At 53.4% G+C, this 19,098-nt stretch overlaps 7 protein-coding genes across 7 annotated transcripts; 4 read left to right on the top strand and 3 right to left on the bottom strand.

Annotated features, from left to right (window-relative positions):
• Positions 1-185: 185 nt before the first annotated feature.
• On the bottom strand, positions 186-2,846 carry CORC01_00109 (shikimate dehydrogenase substrate binding domain-containing protein; the record flags this gene model as incomplete). Its single annotated transcript, XM_022611767.1, has 1 exon — positions 186-2,846. The coding sequence occupies one exon, from the start codon at positions 2,844-2,846 to the stop codon at positions 186-188; it is 2,661 nt and encodes an 886-aa protein (XP_022481772.1).
• A 1,090-nt stretch (positions 2,847-3,936) lies between these two features.
• Positions 3,937-6,489, top strand: CORC01_00108 (uncharacterized protein; the record flags this gene model as incomplete). The annotated part of the gene is made up of 3 exons (XM_022611766.1): positions 3,937-3,953; positions 4,008-4,091; positions 4,374-6,489. The coding sequence occupies 3 exons, from the start codon at positions 3,937-3,939 to the stop codon at positions 6,487-6,489; spliced, it is 2,217 nt and encodes a 738-aa protein (XP_022481771.1).
• A 1,821-nt stretch (positions 6,490-8,310) lies between these two features.
• On the top strand, positions 8,311-10,113 carry CORC01_00107 (quinate permease; the record flags this gene model as incomplete). Its single annotated transcript, XM_022611765.1, has 4 exons — positions 8,311-9,023; positions 9,092-9,274; positions 9,337-9,708; positions 9,765-10,113. The coding sequence occupies 4 exons, from the start codon at positions 8,311-8,313 to the stop codon at positions 10,111-10,113; spliced, it is 1,617 nt and encodes a 538-aa protein (XP_022481770.1).
• A 1,924-nt stretch (positions 10,114-12,037) lies between these two features.
• CORC01_00106 (quinate dehydrogenase) lies at positions 12,038-13,054 on the bottom strand (the record flags this gene model as incomplete). The annotated part of the gene is made up of 2 exons (XM_022611764.1): positions 12,038-12,133; positions 12,191-13,054. 2 exons carry the CDS (start codon positions 13,052-13,054, stop codon positions 12,038-12,040), a joined length of 960 nt encoding a protein of 319 aa, XP_022481769.1.
• Positions 13,055-14,338: 1,284 nt separating this feature from the next.
• On the top strand, positions 14,339-15,394 carry CORC01_00105 (3-dehydroshikimate dehydratase; the record flags this gene model as incomplete). The annotated part of the gene is made up of 1 exon (XM_022611763.1): positions 14,339-15,394. One exon carries the CDS (start codon positions 14,339-14,341, stop codon positions 15,392-15,394), a length of 1,056 nt encoding a protein of 351 aa, XP_022481768.1.
• Positions 15,395-16,453: 1,059 nt separating this feature from the next.
• On the top strand, positions 16,454-17,762 carry CORC01_00104 (inositol monophosphatase; the record flags this gene model as incomplete). The annotated part of the gene is made up of 6 exons (XM_022611762.1): positions 16,454-16,631; positions 16,717-16,768; positions 16,838-17,281; positions 17,347-17,418; positions 17,479-17,604; positions 17,654-17,762. The coding sequence occupies 6 exons, from the start codon at positions 16,454-16,456 to the stop codon at positions 17,760-17,762; spliced, it is 981 nt and encodes a 326-aa protein (XP_022481767.1).
• Positions 17,763-17,818: 56 nt separating this feature from the next.
• On the bottom strand, positions 17,819-18,973 carry CORC01_00103 (iron-containing alcohol dehydrogenase; the record flags this gene model as incomplete). Its single annotated transcript, XM_022611761.1, has 2 exons — positions 17,819-18,381; positions 18,436-18,973. 2 exons carry the CDS (start codon positions 18,971-18,973, stop codon positions 17,819-17,821), a joined length of 1,101 nt encoding a protein of 366 aa, XP_022481766.1.
• Positions 18,974-19,098: the final 125 nt, after the last annotated feature.

Genomic DNA, 19,098 nt, shown 5'->3' with positions numbered 1-19,098 from the left:
CAAGTAAAACACGTCGCAATGAAGACGGGCGCAAGTTTTACAAATGAGCGTATGAAACATGGGTCAATTACTTTTTACTCATTTGTCAGTCGTGTACGTTGCTGTGGTATCTTGGCTAGCAGTGTGGAATAAGCTGCTCTCTGATCATGGTCTCCAGTCATCATTACTCCCATAGGAAAGAAAACTCATGGCTCCTGCTCGACAATATTGTTGAGTCGCGGCTGCAACTGTGCGAGTGCTGCGCGGTCATGCCCGTCGGGATAGGCACGGAAAACCTCTCCTCGCATCAATCTACGCGGTGCTCGTCTGCCTGTGAACAGCTCGAACTGAGCGAAACCCTGCTCGGGTAACAGATCAAGACCGTCCATAGTAACCCAGCCCCGATGCGATACCTTCCTCGCCTGGTTCAAGATCGGAGTGTCCAGCGTCTTGTAACCCAATTCGACCAGACAACCGCCAGTCGGACTGCCCAGCCATGCCTGTGGCACCTCGAAGTTGGGTGCGGGGACATCGCCAATACTATGTGTCGGGATGCAAGAAACAATCATCGTCGGCAGCCGAAAATCTTCGGGCCATGGCTCCTCCAGGTTTCGAATGATGTGAAATTTCGTTTCCACATCCGACGTTGCACTGAGGAGTGGCAGATCGTGCCGTTTCAACAGGCGAGTGAAGTGATTTACCATCTTTTCCGCGTTCATGATTGTCCTGTTGTACACCACGATATTCTTGACTCCAAGCTGCAGCATGCTATAGGTTGCCGCGCGAGCCATACCGCCAGCACCAATAATGAGGCCGCAACTTGATGTTCGTACGGCGTTGGCGGGAGAGAGGCCCCTGCGAATACAAGCCCGGATACCGATCCAGTCCGTATTTTCGCCATAGAGTGCCCTCACCGGCCCGGCACGATTGCGGCAGTTGAAGAGCTTCTCGTCTTCTGGTATTGTGCCGTCGGGGTTCAGTCGACGAACAGGAACAAGTGTATTGACTGCGCCAATAGCCTGCGCGTGTCGGCTCAGAGAGTGTGTGAGGGTGATGATTTCAACTTTGAAGGGCAGGCCAACACTGGCACCCGCGAAACAAGGATCCTCAATGAGCTCTCGTAGCCCATTCAAGGATGGTGTTGAGAATGGTCGATAGAGGTGGGGAATGCCGCATGCCTTGAGGGCGGCATTATGCATGGCCGGCGACAAACTGTAAGAGACGTGGGCGCCAAACACGTAAATCTTCATGGGGTCGAACAGAAATGAGTTGTACAGCGCTTGCGTCGCTTGAGCTGCCGTCAAGCATGGTTGGTTGGGATTGTAACTTGATGCTACCGGCTTCTCTGGCACAACACTGGTCAGAACGTGGTTCATAGCCGCGGAATGTCTGCCGCGAGGACCAGAGTTGTAAGCGATGAGGGGAATCTTGTGGCCTGTGGAAGCCTCCACTAGGGCTTTGAGGTGGCTGATATCGAAGTTATCCTTGATTGAGGTCACCGGCTTGACGAGCCGGACGAGATCACAACCTAGACGCCGCGCTCTATGATATTGTGACATCCAAAACGGATCTGACCACGGTGGAGAGTCGGCAGCAGGCGTTAGGTGGCCGATGATCTTTGAACGTCTCTTCATGGAGATGATGTGCAGGAGTTGAAAGTCGTTCAGGCGGAGGTCGACAGTGAGATACTCGGGGCAGAGTCGTAGGCCGTGCAATATGTAGTCCATGTACACCGACTCTGAAGAATCTGGAAGGACAACGTGGTACATCAAGGGTATGACGGTGCTCCTCCTTATGGACCCGATGGTTCTTGCAATATCGGCCGCCCGTTCGGAGTCTAGCGAGGATGCACCCGCAATTCCGTCGACGACGATCTCGATAGCATCAGCTCCAGTCTCCAGCTCTTCAATGGCAAGTTCATTGTTGAGCAGGCTGGACAAAGAAACCGAGATGGCGTAAGTGAACCGTCTGTCTTCTGTGGGTATAGAAGCCAGCGGGAAAGCCGACTCGATGAAGGGAATGGAGCTCTTGGGCATGATGAGACTGAGAAACTTTAGAAAATGCCTCTCTGCCCGCTTCAGAGTCAGGTAGGGAGCAGGAGGCTTCTGACCGCCAGCATGAGCCTCAATTCTCGCGGCATCGGTTTCGATCCATGGGTCTGCCGTCTCAGATACGTTGAAGAACTCAAGGTTGCTGCATGTCCGAAAAATGGTGCTGCTGGCGGCCAGCAGGTTCCTCGCCTTGTCTTCGTCTTCGATCTTTAGGTGGTCTTGAATAGCCTTGACGTCCCGGACGATATGCACGACAGGATGTGTACGACAAAAGTCCCGTAGAAGAGTCTGGACCCCGCGTTCCATCCAGCTGCACACGATCAGAGTGCTCTTGGAGTTCTGGTCGAGGAGGTCCCGAAGGACGTCTGTCTGTCGACGGTGACATTCAGCGGAGCCATGGGCCCTCTTATATGCGAAGCTGGTCAGGCCGGTGACTTGTTGGAAGGCTTTTTCGCAGTCGACGGCCCTCCGTTCCATGGCCGTCGAGGCAATGATGGCGAGCGTTGATTTCCCTGCACCGCGAATGCCGGCGAGGACAATGGAGGCATCGGCAGGGAATGGCGGAACCTCGCCGGGGATATGGGCCACGGGTGTTGCTGGTCTTGTAATTGGCGTCGCTGGTCGTGAACACGCAGCCAAGGAATATCTGCTGCTGTTGGTCCTCGGGCTCTGGGGCTGGCTCGGCGAAGCAGAGTGGCCATTGCGACTGTCGACGCGGATGAACTTTGCGGGATTCTCGAGTTGGTGGTGGTGATGGTCCTCCTCATCGCTCATGGCGGTGGCCACGTAGGACCGCTTTACTCCGGCTGTCGCCATGGCTCTTCGGCCTGCCTGGCTGTAGCAGTGCAGACGCAGGTGGGTTGAAGAGGAGGAGGAGGAAGCCTAGGATGCATGCGCACGCGCCGGTGTCGAGTTGAGACTCTGAGTGAGGCGGCGTGAATGCCTCTATCGTCGAGCTATGTTTCGTGCAAAGCCGTTCAGCCGTAATCCAACAAGGTCAAGCTCTCTCTCTCTCTCTCTCTGGAAGAGTCAAGTCGATCCACGTCGAGTCGCGTTCCGGGCCTACGAATGCCGTGGCAGAACTGTTAGGTCACCAGGTGGGAGGAACCTCAAATCCGTTCGCCAGTTGCGACGCTCGGTGCTAAATTGGTGCCCCTCTCCCTTGCACGGCGCTAATGTGGGGATACTCTGGTAAATATTTAACCCCGTATGTGGAGTTAGCGAGCTACCTGTGAGCGTGGGGGTGTTGTCCTCTGTATGCGCTGGCAATTACCCGCTAGAGTCCAAGAGTTGGCATCGCCAACCCTCCTGTCTTGACTTCTGGATCTGGAGACTCTATGGAGACATAGCCCCAACTCAAAGTGTCTCCCTAACACCCCGCATCCCGAGTTGTTCGTACTCGCTGTCACGTAACCAATTAATGCCACAGAAATGCCAGCTGACCAGCCTTCCAGCCTGCCCTTAGTTCCATGAGGTCCGAGATCTAGCAACAACCTTTGAGGGCGGCACCGCGAGCGTCGGCCTCTGAGGTTACCCCAGGATTTCCCCACCTCCGTTCATCACAGCGCGCGCGCGGGAAACCTTGGAGAAGAAGAAGAAGAAGCAAAAACGACGTCAATCTTACCATTGCTTGTTGTTGCTGCTACTACGGCTGCTGCTGAGCTGATACTATCCAAACTGCTCCTGCTATCCGTACCGGCGGTGTTGCTGAATCTGCTGCTCGACCGCGTGCCACCAGACCTTTCTCGTCCCGCCCGTCGCCCGTCGCCCGCCGCAACGAAACGCAATATCCCCTCGCAAATCACAACCCCAGTCGCTCACTTCGCTTCAACCATCGCCCGCAGCGCGTGCTCTTTGCCCTCGCAGCTCCCTCGTCGACCTCAACGCTTCTCGTGCCGCGCCCTCTATGCCGTCCCCCGCGGCGTGAGCCATTGGAGCTGCCCTGCCGCTTGCGGCTACGACTGATTACGACTGAAGGATGCCATCCAAGAGAAAGGCTCAAGATGCCGAGACCAGTGTCACCTCGACTTCTGTCCCAAAGCGCCAGAGGGTATCTCGAGCGTGCGACCAATGCAGAAGGCAAGCAGAATCCAGCACCATTATTGTCATTCTCTCGTTTTTTCGACTCTATCGCCTTTCTATCCGGCAGTTCCCCCAAGCGGCTGGATTTCCAAGGACTGGCGACTCTAGATACTTCTCTGTCACAAGCGTGTCGGCGTAGCTACCTTTACGTAGATTCCGTTTTGCACATTGCCTGTGATATCGGCTCTGGTGTTCATCTCAGTGCCATCTTCACCCGCTTTCTACACGGGCGAACGCAACTTATGCTAACTATGACGACAGTGCCCGAGAGAAATGTGATGGCGTCCAGCCTCAATGCTTCTCCTGTGTAACTTTGTCGCGGCCATGTACATATAACGTCGCACCGAAGAAGCGCGGCGTACAGACCGGTCTGATCCGAACACTCGAGCTTGCCCTCGTATGGCTCTTCGACCAGGTTCCTGGAACTGAAGAAAAGCTGGCCGGCCTGCTCACGCAGGAGGGCGGCACCGGCCAGTCTCTTCTGCTCGACAAGGACAGCGAGGCAGGGAACAGGCTTCACAAGAGATGGAGGAGATGCCGTGTTCACAAGGATATTGACCGGCTACTCTCCGGTAAAGACGGTGTAAGTCCCCGCCAGGACACCTCGGGAGATGATTCGGATGCCGAAGCCGATGGCCGCAACAAACGGAACGGGGAGGCTCCATTAGACGGTCCTGACGCCTCTCCGCAACCTAATGCCACCGACCGCAAACCAGACGCCGCCCCGAAGGAACCAGCACCGAGGCAACGCCGTGGCTCCAGGTCTCGGCGAAGGTTCAAGTTACCAAGAAATTTCCCTCAATTATTAGAGGTCTACTATTCGTACACCCACAGCTGGCTTCCGATACTAAACTCAAAGGAGACTCTCGATGGCGCTGCGGCCTCGTATCCTCCAGACGGCCTCGACATCGACCCAGAAGATTCGAATAATAGTGCGGCTCATGCTGAGCTATGGTGCGCTCTCGCTGTTGGGGCATTCCAGGATGCAGCGTCAGCACGACCTCCAGGGGGCTCAGAACCACCAGACCGACCCAGTATGATAACAGCAGCAGCCCGCAGCCTGATACCGGTAGAAACCGACATGGCACTGGGCCATGTGAAAGCTCTTCTGGTACTTTCCCTAGTAAAGCTCGGGCAGGACAACGCAGGGGCAGCTTCTCTGCTGATCGGTCTAGCTGTCAGGGGTGCCATGGCTTTGACGGATGGACGATCAAGAAACGGTGGACAGGTCTCAATTTCGGGGCTGTCGGCATCCTCGACGCAAGAAGCGTACTCAATAGCTTTGGATCGAGTTTTGATGGCCTGTCTCATGCTGGACACCATTGTTTCCCTAAGGCTTGGTCAGACGCCTCACATGAGGACAAACGACATGAAAGAAAGGCCAACAGAGGAGAGCGGATCAGAGGAATGGGCACCGTGGGCTCCGAGGGCCGGCTTCGGGCTGGAGGATGTCGAAGCTGCTGTACAGCCTGCACAGTCTTTGAGCTCCTTCAATCAGCTCTACCAATTCTTTCGCACTCTAAATCAGAGTGTCGAGTCTGGGAGCGCAGGGCCAAAGATTGGCGCCGCGAACCTTGTCCAAGTGCTTGATCCCCGTTTCTCATTTTGCAATTCAGTAGTCTTTGGAGCGTCGACGATACCCATCCTTCCATCGGCTTTCCTCATACAGGCTACCTTCCTCGGTGCGACCTTGACTTTGATGGCCGACCCTCGAGTGTCTCTGATTTGGGGTCTGATGGAGGTTTTGGAGAGCTCGATTTCTCACTTTGGCGCAGCCGGCGTTTCGCCACTCCTGGTCACATATATGAGCATCGCCAACACCAAAAGTTGCGTCAAAGCTCTCCGGGATGATGACAAGACGCGGTGGAACTCACTGATGAGGAGCCTCATGTCTGTCTGGCAAGATCGGACGATGAACGTGGACTCTTCTCCCATGGACGCGGAATCGAGCGAGCAAACACCAGCTCAGGTCGAGCCGGCCGTAGCTCACTTCTCACAGCATCCATCTGCTCGCAGAAACTCACAGTTTCCACCATTTTCCATGCACGCGGACTCCTACCATCACCCTAACAGTAACGGCTTTTTACCAACAGCGTCGTCTGTGAGCCCATCAACGGCGAGAACAATGCCATTTACGCCAGGGAGCCAGCTGGATGCTTTTCCTTCAGGCTTCATGGGGCATTTGTCGTCCGCTCAGGCCCCCTACCTCATGGGGCAAGGCGCCCACGGCGTGGATTACGACGCCATTATGGACGAGCTTGCTTCCATCGACTGCACAGATAGCATGGAGTCCGACCCGCAGTTTATGGCCAATCTCGGCTTTGCCCCAGGGTCAGATCTGACGGACATGCTCCGGGGAGAGTATGGGGGGATGTGAGCCGTATAATGTATTATGAACCTTGGTAGAAAATGAGCATTGATTCCAATCTCTGGAAATACTTTCTGCATCTCGCTGGTATCTCCCCATCCTCCATGTTCTGGTGGGCCAATGTAGCAATGCTAGCAAACAAAACTTGCGGTGTGAAGAAGAAGTGTTCATCCAGGGCGGCTACGCCAAACACAGTGATTTGTACATTCGGACTGTCTAGCCTTTTTTGTCTCTTTCCCTGAGGAAGTTCCAGTTGGCTTATCTCTCTTATTTGTTGACCCTCATTCACCAACGATAAGACTATGGGTTCTGGCCTCTTTTTACTCGCGAGGACTTTAGAAAGTTAGCTCCGGTAGAGTGAAAGGCAGGCTGCAACGGAATTACAATCATCAGGAATCAGACTCAACGCCAAGCGCCGCATCCAACGAAAGCATAACGTTTTTCCACAGCAGCTTGAAATCGTCAAGCTGTCTTTACCCTTATTTGGCTGTTGAGCCGTGGTCAGGAGGTGGTTACGAAGCATAGCCTGCCAATATGCCTCAGCATGCCTCCACCCTGGTTGTTTAAAGGCACGTACCAAGTTTATTATCGAGAACCATTTTTGTGGCGATGAGACTATTCATGTGGGGTTCTTCAGTGCGGAGACTTAAGGTTAAGATGATGCATGTGAGGTTTGGTCTGGATCCATGTGGCCTTGAAAACACCTCTCAGACAGAGAGATCCATGTGCGCCTCATTTACAATTACGACCACATCGCATCTTGGGTCCATCTGCTCCATCACAGGTGGGACGCGCTCAACACCAAGAACTCACAGTGCTTGGCGGCAAAAAACTATCATCCGGCCGACGATGGCAAAATAGCTGTCTCCGCTAGCAACACCTAAGAACAACATACAGGTTGAGTGAGTTGTCGACGTCGTCATGTGGCCAGGCCTTGGAGAGCGTCCCGGTGGCTTGGTTGGCGTATCTTGACCGGATATTCTCAACTCCACCTTGGCGAATCTCTGTCCCACGTCAGCAACCTGATCTAAGCCCCTGCCGGCTTGACAGCATGCACCCCGTAGGCCAGGCATGTTCCCCATATCTGCTTTCAGGCAGAGAAAGCCGGGGAACGGCTTCTTCACCCGCATTGTGATCACTCCGTTGGGTTGGTAAACCATTAGTTGGGACGTCGGACGACGTCTACATGGAATGTGAGACAGTCGAATGGCAATAGAGAAGCGCTGACAGGATAAATATTCAACCCCCGGCCCTGGTCTGGACAGGGGTTCTCCAGCATTTGGGGGTCGACGAGATTGGGTCTAGTTCGGAAACAGATAGTTGGTGCGGAGAAGAACATGTCTGCCGGGCTCCACGTTATCCACGCGTTATGGAGAACGAGTCAGTCACAGGTTGCAGATTTTGCTCCGGTTTGGAGACGGCGCGCCAGTCCAACAAGCCTCTAGTCGGAGGGAGAAGCGTTCACCCCAGAGTCAACATTTCGGAATCTCCATACACATGGGCGAGATTGGTCGCGGAGCCTACCCCAGATCCCATTCGTTCACGGTCCAGCTGCTCGATTTCCTTCCCCATGGGATGACCCAAACTCCGCTGCTCCAGACCCCCAGACTTTACCCCAGACGAACCGATACGTGCGCCACCTGTCAGTCAGTCTTTGCCAACTTGTTGGAGAGTAAGAGCCCTGACGCATCCATATAACAAAGGTCAACCTGGACCTTTGCAATCTCTTTTCTTTCCTTCTCTCCTTAAGACTCTTAACCCTTCAACCCCGGCCTTGACTTGGAGTTCAGACGGTCTCAGCCTCGCTTCGAAGACAATCATACCATCACCATGGCTCTCCTCACTCTCGTAGAGGACCGCCCGACGCCCAAGGCGGTGTACAACTGGCGCGTCTACTTCTGCGCAATCATCGCGTCCTTCGCCAGTTGCACCATCGGATACGACTCTGCCTTCATCGGAACCACCCTCGCTCTGCCCTCCTTCATGGAGGAGTTCCATTTTGCCTCCTATAGCAAGGACGGTCTGGCTCTGCTCAAGTCCAACATCGTCTCTGTCTACCAGGCTGGCGCCTTCTTCGGAAGTCTGTTCGCCTACGTCAGCAGTTACTTCCTCGGCCGCAAGAAGAGTTTGATGCTCTTCACTACAGTCTTCCTCCTTGGTGCTGGCATGATGCTCGGCGCCAACCGTGAGCGCGGCCTCGGTCTCATCCTCGCCGGCAGAGTTCTCGCTGGTATTGGTGTGGGTGGCTGCTCCAACATGACCCCCATTTACATCTCGGAACTCTCTCCTCCCGCCGTGCGTGGGCGTCTTGTCGGCATCTACGAACTCGGGTGGCAAATCGGTGGCCTCGTCGGCTTCTGGATCAACTATGGCGTTGATTCTACCATGGCCCCTAGCCACAGCCAGTGGCTCATTCCCTTCGCCGTTCAGCTGATTCCTGCCGGCCTTTTGCTCGTCGGGGCTTTCTTCATCCCCGAGTCTCCCCGCTGGCTTTTCTCCAAGTACAAGAGAGAAGAGGCGATGAAGGCACTTTGCTGGATGAGGTATGTGCCCCACAGTCCATCATTGCGCTAATAACCTTTCAGGCTGACCATTTCTCTCTCTCTCATAGAAACCTGTCTCCTGAAGACAAGTACATCATCGAGGAGGTCCAATACATTGACGCCGACCTTGAGCGATACCGCCAGGAAGTCGGTGCCGGTTTCTGGAAGCCCTTCGCTTCCCTCAAGCAGAGTAAGGTCCAGTGGCGCTTCTTCCTGGGCGGCATGCTTTTCTTGTGGCAAAACGGATCTGGGTGAGCGAGCAATCCTCTATGAATCTCAAGTTACGTCCGAGTCCTAACATGACCCCTAATAGTATCAACGCCATCAACTACTACAGCCCCACGGTCTTCAAGAGCATTGGCATCACCGGTACCAACACGAGCTTCCTCACAACTGGCATCTTTGGTGTCGTCAAGACGATTGTCACCTTTGTGTGGCTTCTCTGGCTCATTGACCACCTTGGTCGCCGCAATTTGCTCATGATTGGTGCCATCGGCGGTTCCTTGTGCATGTGGTACATTGGCGGTTACCTTGCTCTCAACCCTGCATCCGGAACTGGTGGCAGTCTTTCTGGTGGCGGTATCTCTGCCATGGTGTTCTTCTATCTCTGGACAGTGTTCTACACGCCCTCGTGGAACGGTACCCCTTGGGTCATCAACTCTGAGATGTTCGACCAGAACACAAGGTATGTTGAGATCTGCGCCAGGCTTTTTACGACTATCCACTAACACGTACTCTCAGATCTCTCGGCCAGGCTAGCGCAGCTGCCAACAACTGGTTCTGGAACTTCATTATCTCCCGCTTCACCCCGCAAATGTTTAATGCGTGGGGCTATGGGGTCTACTTCTTCTTTGCCTCTCTCATGATTTGCTCAGCCATCTTCGTCTTCTTCCTGATGCCTGAGACCAAGTCTATTCCTCTCGAGACTATGGATCGTCTCTTCACAATTAAGCCTGTCTGGAGAGCAAACAAGACCATCATGTCCGAGTTGGCGGACGAGCAGGGCTTCAGACAGTACTCCGACGAAGGATCCGGAGAAAAGTCTGATGGTGCGGAAATCAACCAGGTAGAGAGGAAGGACAGCGTTTAATGAATGGGTTCACGGTTTACTAATATGATATGAAGGACGTTTGAATGGTTAGAGCAGCTAGATGGATATTCCAAGATTCCAATCTCCAGGCATGCGCTTGCTTCCATCCCGAGCCGATTCCCCAAGTGATCCATAAAACGAATCATCGAGTCACATTCGAGACACAAGTACAAGTACAAGTCTACGCCAGAGTGGGGGTAGAGCGAATGAAGGTGTCGAGACGGAGAGGGGGAAGAAAGCTGAACTAGGAAATTGAGCAAGGGTGATGCCGATGCCAAGCCGAGGTGCTGCATGAGTTGCAGTAAGCAAAGTAAGAAAAGTCCCGCGCTTGGCTTTCACGGCAGGGCAGAGAGTTTCAATTGTATCCAGCCGTTTGGCAGCCCGTCTGGGTGGTTGTGTATCCGTATGTTCTTGTTGGCGCAGACAAAGGTGTAAGTTCAAGTCGAACAAGGCAATCCAGAGTCGGAAGAGTCGACTTCAAATACTCATCTAGTTTCAACCCAATAATGGGCCTCGTAACACGTAAGATCTGGTACATGTACCTCGCGAAACCTGAGCATGTTTCGTAAGCACAGCGTGGAGAGAATGGTCCAATCTGAGGCTCATTTGTGGTACGAGAAGACCGAACGTGCAGGGATAACTGCGGGCTTACGGAAACAAGAGCGCTCGCCGGGTAAATGTTCCTGAAGCTCAGAATGTATATGCGCGGTACAGTTACAAACCAAGGGTTATGAGCCGCCCTTGGTCCATTATCTGGAGACGCAAGCTATTTCGTCACTGTGATACAGGGTAGAAGTGGAAACATAATTTCTGTGAAGAAAATCAGATCATCCACAACGTTTTCTTGCCGAGGGCCGCCGATGTGCATTACCGTCTTGAAGTATGGCTATGTACGATGAACTTTCACTAAACCCGAACATATAAGATCATGGCGCTTTGACCGAACAATTGTCACAGAAGAACGTAAAATTTACGAAGGGGTAAATGCAATTTCAACTATATTGGCCGCGCGGGAGGGGAGACTCCCGTTCATTAGGTTGCGAAATGACATTGAAGGGTTGGTTGGTCACAGTCTACAGATGCTATCCAGCCCACAGCAAGTAGGTTTCGCATCACGGTGAAGTATAACTCTGTTCTTCAAATGCCCGAGAATCAAATGAAAAGTATTCTTCCGTTGGAGGTTTCTAATATTCACATGTAGTTACTTTGCCACGCTCAAATGAGATTAGAAAGGGGCAGTTGCAGCAAGGCAAATGGCCATTTTCAAATATGTCTCTTGGGTCGATTTTAATTGTTCTTGAGGGTAATTGAACCATCCCGGTGTACCCTGTGTGTGGAAGCTGAATATCATGTTTGAATTGGCAAACCAGAACTGGACAAGTTGGTGGTGTCCTCTGGTGCCAGACTGGTTGTCTTGGAAAGTTTTGGCATATCAATGACACTACTAGAGTCTGCAAGTACACAGTATGCTGCTCTCTGGGCTGTACTGATCCGCCGCTCAGGCCAAGATCATATGGACAGTCGCAATGTGGAGAAGTATAGGAATTTCAAAAGCGTGACCCAGCATGTGGGAAAGACATTATCCGGCAGGTTATAAGCCCCCACTCCATGTTTGTTATGTATGCAAGCCCACCTAACAACCAATGACTTGGCACGGGGGATTGAGTACAGACCAAGTTGGTTGTAAATTATGAAAGCTTCGTGTTACTGGAAATGGATGACATTATTTCATGCGCATGCACTTAGTTCAAAGCAATGCAATGAAGACGCACCCTTCATTCCGCGAGGTGGAAGTTGCAGTTGTTGCAAGCCATGTCAAGCCATCGGAATTTCAAGAATGTTCGGTTCGTCAAAGTCATCTTTTTCTGTTAAAACAGTCGCTGAGAAACTAGCTATGCAATGCGTCTATGGTGATCATTATTTTTTACAGTTTGGAGTGCTGTGAGAGCTTTGCTGCAATTACGTCCTTTACCTTTTGCACCGGAAGTTGGTCCACGTCCCTGCCAGTCCAGTAACGGTCCTTTTAAGCTGTCAGAGATGTTTGCAAAGATGAAGTACAATTCGTAAGTTGACTGACCTGTTCCAGACCTTGGTAAATCATGGCTTCAGTGCCCAGGATGACCTGCCAGCCGGCATCCTCTGCGAGAGCTCCGATTTCTGTGTAAGGCGTAGGGTTGTAACACATCTCGAGAATAGCGCCCTTGCGATCCTTGCTCAGGAACTCGACGATAATCTCACGCGCCACAATCTCCTCTGGTGTCTTGGGAGGAAAGTCGGGCACGCACGCCACAATAGCGCCGGGGGCCTCGAGGTCTCTCGCCTCCTCAACAGTGGAGACGTGATACATGTTGTCCCCATAACCCCGCGCCAAGCACTCCTCAATGACTGCGTCGACCTCGCTCTTGTCACGGTTGACGAGGTAGATTTCGGTTGCCTTCATCCACTTACGCAGTGCGTAGACGGCGCTTCTGGCCGCGCCGCCGCCTCCAATGACCAGAGCCGGCTTATTGTGGTAAACGGCATCCGGATCGGTGACGTTCTGAACGAAAGACTCACGGACGCCGATAACGTCGGTGTTGGTGCCGCAGTATATCCGCTTGCCATCGCGTTCTCTGATGAAAAGTGTGTTGCAGGCTCCGACATCGCGGCACTCATCCGTCAACTCGTCGAGGTGAGGGATGATGGTAACCTTATTGGGCATGGTGACTGCGCTGCCGTAGCATTTGGGGTGCTTGATGAGTTCCAAGAACAGCGGCAGGTCTGCTGAGTCCAGTCTCATTTGCTCCCATTTCAGGCCAATGCCCTCGTAGATGGTGGTGTGCAGAAGTGGTGACAGGGAGTGTGTGATTTTTTGGCCAAATAGGTAACCATGGCGATCAAGTTGCTCGATTTTGGCCGCAATGGGGTCTTCCACCTGCTCGATAGGAGTGGCACTGGCCATTGTTGGTGGATATGAGTTGGCTGAGGGTAAGAAAGGAAGACTGGAGTGTGATTAAGGATTGTCTGTCTCTTGTCTCCAGGCTGTTTGGTAGTTTCGAATGGAATCTGTAGGACTTCCGTGCAACTGAAGAGCGGTAGGAATGGCGTTATGGCAAGTTGCAGCAAATGGAGAAAACCAGGGCTCTTTTAGTCTAAAATCCGGTGGGAATTGCCAGTCACGGAAAATGCGGGAAAATGGGGCCTGAGGGAAGCCACTTTTTGTGCCTCGCTCTTCTTCCCTTCTTCTTGTCTACAAATGGAGTCTCGTCGGTCTAACGATGGTTGTATCGAATTAATCATTCTTACGGAACACGGGGAAAAGTCCGTGGCACTGGAACGGGCTTCTGGAGATCGCATAGAATCCGTATCAGGGCTTTCCCCAATTGGCACCTTGCGGCGATTTTTGAGAGGGACTTCCGGCAAAGAACTCTCCAGCGAACAGCCAGTAAGAAGTGCCGGTCTAGGGCCTTGGAATGGTGGGCATACCACACCAAAGACGCCAGCCCCCTCCCCCTTGTTCGCTTGGTGCTCCCACTCATCCGAGTGCTAGTCTGGAAAATATTTATCCTCAAAACTGGAGAAGTATTCTTCCCGGCAACCGGTGGCGCCTGACAAGATCAACGTCACCAGCCGTCAGTCTACCTTCCCACGCCTCCATTCAACTACCGCACTTGATGCTGGGCGCCGTACATCTCCCTACCTCAGACTCGAGGTGTGTAGACATGCGGCAGAGCGTCACAAAGATTGGCCCGGCTACCCTCGGACGCCCCAGAAATCCCCAGATTGATATGCTTGCAAACATCTGACGCCGATAAGATGGGGTAGGTAGCGGGTGAATGACTTTCCTCCTCCTCCCTCCATCGCCCCTCGGTCGTCCGGTGTGACCCGGGGACAGGACGGAAGCAGACGAGATCATTGGGCAAAGCTGCCTACCGTGCTCTGCGACAGAGTTCCCGTATCCCGTATGGGTCGGTCATTGCCATTCTGCTTAGATACCGGAATCGAGAGCTGCAAATAATCTTCCCGATCCCCTGTTGCCGAGGGCAAATGTATACCAGTGGACGTCCACCTCTTTAGGCCCAGATACTCTTTCCATCCCTTCTCCCAGGTCCTTCCTACGATTCTTCAATACCATAACAATATCTTTCACCTCGTCAAATCCAATCGCCTTTGTCTTGCCTATACATTCCATCCGCACTAGATACCCTTGCTATTCTTTCGTCAACAGCCTCACATCTTGCCCACCATGCCTTCTCGGTTAGGAATCAGCACAATGTCGCTCGGCAGATGCTGGGCAGGCCACAGCTTTGAGCACAAGATGGATATGGCCGCCAAGTATGGCTACCAGGGCATTGAGCTCTGGCACGAAGATCTAATGGACGTCGCCGAGCAGTTGCCTGGTGGCGCTGCCTCGATCGACAACCAAGTCGCCGCTGCTGGCATCGTCAAGAGGACGTGCGACGTCCGCAACATCGAAATCATCTGCCTTCAGCCCTTTCAACACTTCGAGGGACTCATCGACCGTGAGCAGCACGCCCGCCGCATCGAGGAATTGCGTGTTTGGATCCAGCTAGCCCACGTCCTCGGCACAGATTTGATTCAGATCCCCAGCAACGTCTTGCCCGCAGAGCAGGTGTCTGAGGATCTTGAACTTCACATTGCCGACCTGGCTGAAGTGGCAGATATTGGTGCTGCATCCAACCCTCCTATCCAATTCTCCTATGAGTCTCTCTCATGGGGAACGAGAGTCGACGTTTGGGAGACCTGCTGGGAGGTGGTCCAGCGGGTTGATCGGCCCAACTTTGGCATGTGCCTCGATACGTTCAACATTGCTGGCCGCATCTTTGCGGATCCCACAGCAGCATCCGGAAAGGTCGTCGATGCCGAACAAGCTGTTAAGGATTCTATTCAACGGTTGCTCACGACTGTTGATGTCTCCAAGATCATCTACGTGCAGGTCGTCGATGCTGAGCGCCTTGCCGAACCCATCTGCGAAACTCACCCGTATTACAACGCCGAGCAGCCGCACCGCATGTCTTGGTCAAGGAACTGCCGTCTATTTTATGGCGAATATTCAAGAGGGGCGTATCTTCCCGTCCGGGAACTTTGCGCCGCTGTTTTCCAGGGCCTCGGGTTTGAGGGTTGGGTCAGCTTTGAGCTGTTCAACAGGAGGATGTCAGAGGAGGACCACGGTGTCCCCGAGGAGTTGGCGAAGAGAGGAGCTGTCGCCTGGGCCAAGCTCGTAAGAGATATGAAGCTGAAAGTGGAAGAGCCATCAGCACAGGTCACGGCGTCACTATGAGGAAGGAAAACGGCATGAAGAATGAACATTTTGCATAGCGATTGTACAGTATTACACAACTGTTTCTTTTTCTTTCAGGGAACCAGTAATCATTTTAAAGTCTTCAGACTTACCTTGACTCCAACTTGACTCCAACTTGACTCCAAGTATGTTATGGCGACTGTGTGTCTCTGTGGAATCTACAGATCACAAAAGGCAGCCGAGGCCTTTCCGTTTACAGAGATTTGATGTGTGAATACCCTCTCTGATTGCTGGCTCATGATCTGTACTCATCTCGACGTGACTATCGAAAGCTGTCCTTCAAGTTCGCGCGTGTACTGAAGAACCATCTCATGTTCTCGATGCAGCTGGAGGATACAACGAATCAGTCTCAACATGCGTTAGCCTCGAAATGAGACCGATTTGTGAGATTCCGATGAAGTCAGTCACTTTTGATCGGTTTCCGCGCGTGGTTCTGAAATGTGATGAGTCTTTTTTCTTGGCAGCTTGTCAACTTGTCAGTGTCCTCACATATGAGAGCTTCGCCAGGTCTTAGACGCTTGTAGATGAACCAACGCGAGATTTCACACAGCACTGAACTTCTGCCTCTCTGCGTTTGTCTCCGTCTTTTCCATCCTGGAAGGATTCTTTTCTCTGCCTGGTTAGTGAGTGCCCCTCCTGACTCGGATGTCCACCAGCCTTAGTAATTAATGGGCCATTTGGCCGCGTTCCTTCGCCTCTAGGGGGCCCAGGGGACTATTCTTGGGCTCTTTAGGCGGGGTCCTATGCGGAGATTCCCCGCTGATAGAGCACCGGACGCCATCCGCAGTGCTCCCGCAGTGGCCATTCTTCGGTTGGCGGCGGCCCAGCAGTCGAGTCACCACCGATTTCCCTGATAACGCAGACTGAGCCCGATGCCGACTGCGGACAGCTCTTCTCGTTGCCTCGTGCTCTCTCCAAGTTTCACACACTCTCTGTCTCTGGTCTGGCTCTTCCATTGTTGATTTGTGCCCTTCACACCTTTTTCTACGTACAGCTCGTCTACTATTGAAGGCAGTGCAATTCACAGAAACCGTCAAAATGGCCGATATTAGTGACGCCGAGCTCCGCGAAATCTACGACTTTGCTGTCCAATTGGGCAAAGAGGCGGGAGAGCTGCTCATGACGGCGGCCAAGTCAAGATGGGGATCCGGAGGAGAGACGCAGGCATTCAAAGAAAAGGACAATTCGGTCGATTTGGTCACCAAAACAGACACAGGTCCGTTTCCTCGACGTTTGCCCGGAGTCCAATGCGCGCGTTGAGGTGACTTGTTTCTTGCTGACGGCATGGTGCCCACTACTAGAAGTCGAAGCCTTCATCCATACTTCCGTCGCGAAGAAGTATCCCAGCCACAAGTGAGTCGACTCACCTGCTCACCTAGGCTTCACAAGGTTGCGGACAGTTCAATGTTGACAAGCCTGCAGCTTCCTCGGCGAAGAGACATATTCGGCCGGCGCATCGCGTGATTATCTCGTCGACGAACGGCCGACATGGATCGTCGACCCCCTCGACGGCACCGTCAACTTCACCCACCTGTTTCCGATGTTCTGCGTCTCCATCGGCTTCGCCATCAAGGGCAAGCCCGTCATTGGCGTCATCAATGCGCCTTTTTTGAACCAGACCTTCTCGTCGCTCAAGGGACATGGCGCGTGGATGAACGAGACACAGAGGCTGCCGCTCGTTCTGAACCCGCTGCCCGCCAATGCGCCCAGCGGCTGCGTCTTCTCCTGCGAGTGGGGAAAGGACCGTCGAGACATGCCGGACGGCAACATGCACCGCAAGGTCGAAAGCTTTATGAACATGGCTGCCGAGCGTAAGGGGCGAGGCGGCAAGGGTGGCATGGTGCATGGCATGAGGAGCTTGGGGAGGTAAGTTCCACCACATCTATTGCATGGATCAATAGTCCGATTGAGCACAATCGCTGATAATACAGTGCCACTTTGGATCTGGCATACACAGCAATGGGATCATTCGACATTTGGTGGGAGGGCGGATGCTGGGAATGGTGAGCAGACCCGTCTACCACTTCCTCACTCAGACATAAACACTGACGCAACTGCCGCAGGGACGTTGCCGCAGGATTCGCGATTCTCGAGGAGGCCGGAGGTCTGGTGACGATAGCTAACCCTCCTGAAGACACGAGCGTCATCCCGGAAGCGAAGCTCGGCGGCAGACTTTACCTCGCTATTCGGTTCGTCGAGCCACCGAATGAAATGGTAGACATCGCTAACACTGCGCAGACCCGCAGGATCGACCGAGACGGAGACGGCACGGCAAGCACAGGAAAGAGTAGTGCGGGAGACATGGAAGCGAGTAAGAACGTTGGACTACTCGAGACCCGGCGCGTAAACAATGTAGACGGCGGAAGAAGAAAGACAAATAGAAGCAATCCAATTCAGTCTAGTCTAAAGATTGGTCTTTGCCCGCTCCCCAACCCACGCCCTGCGGATGATTTCACGGATCGCGGCCTTCTCCAGAGGACGGGGGTTCCAATATGGCTTTTCAGATGCGACATCAGCAACGCGATCAATGTCACTCTCCTGCATGCCGATATCTTTGAGACCCGTAGGGATATTCAAGATTCGAAGCAACTGATTTAGACCGGCTACGATGCCCGAAAGTGAGTCTTCCGTACTCTGCCCAAGAGCGGAGGAAATCTTGGTCCTGGTGGCCTCGGGAAAGGCTTGCGCGTTGAACGCCATACTGTGGGGAAGGAATATTGAATGCGTCTCGGCATGAGGAAGATTCAGAGTGCCGCCGGCTGCGTGAGCCAGCTTGTGCTGTAGGGCGATGCCGGTTGCTCCCGCCAACAAACCGGCCAGGAATGCACCGTAGAGAGCCGAGGTACGCGCCTCGACCGAGGAGGGGTCAGATACGATCACTGGTAGGGCATTGGACAGCGCCCTGATGGACTCCAAGGCAAAGTGGTCTGTCAACGGGTTGGCCTGGCGGGAGTATAATGCTTCAACTGGACGATATGTCAGTTGGCAATTCAGGTATTGTCAAAAGACGGACGGCCTACATGAGTGAGCCATGGCGTTGAGGCCACTTGGGCCGCTGACTTTTACCGGCAGATCCATGGTTAGGTCGACGTCGTAGATGACCACCTTGGGCAGAATCTTGGGGTCCGTTGTTGACGTCTTCTTGCCATCCTTCGTTTCCCCAAGGATGGGCGTCATCTCAGAGCCCGAATACGTCGTCGGAATAGCCACTTGCGGCATGTCGGTGCGAAGAGCGATTGCCTTTCCTAGGCCGACGGCACTGCCGCCCCCGACTGATACGAGAACATCGCGGTCTTTTGCACGATTAACGGCGGGACCGATGATGTCGCTCGGGTTATGGACAATGGCGGTGTCGAGGATCTCTACGTCCGAGAAGCCTGCCTTAACCAAGTTGTCCCGTATTTTCTTGGCCAGGGAAGTCCTAGAAGGCGAGCAGATGATGAGAGGCTTTGAAAGCTTGCGGGACAAAAGCTCGCCGGGCAGCTCGTTGACGGTACCAGGTCCGAAGAAGATCTTGGGGGTGACGATGCTAAACACAAAGGCATTGATGGCATCCATGGCGTATGGTGGCTGTCCAGCGCCTATCACTGTAAACGTGATATCAGGTGAAGGTTATGAAGGAAGATAAAAGTTCCTGGCGTTTAATGAGGCAGCTTGCCGTCAATGCTGTCAGTTGTTCGTCA

The sequence above is a fragment of the Colletotrichum orchidophilum genome, assembly GCF_001831195.1.
Source record: "Colletotrichum orchidophilum strain IMI 309357 chromosome Unknown Scaffold_1.1, whole genome shotgun sequence".
NCBI classification, from domain to species: Eukaryota; Fungi; Ascomycota; class Sordariomycetes; order Glomerellales; family Glomerellaceae; genus Colletotrichum; species Colletotrichum orchidophilum.
Note: the sequence above shows the minus strand (reverse complement) of the source record. Positions and strands in the feature narration are given on the sequence as shown.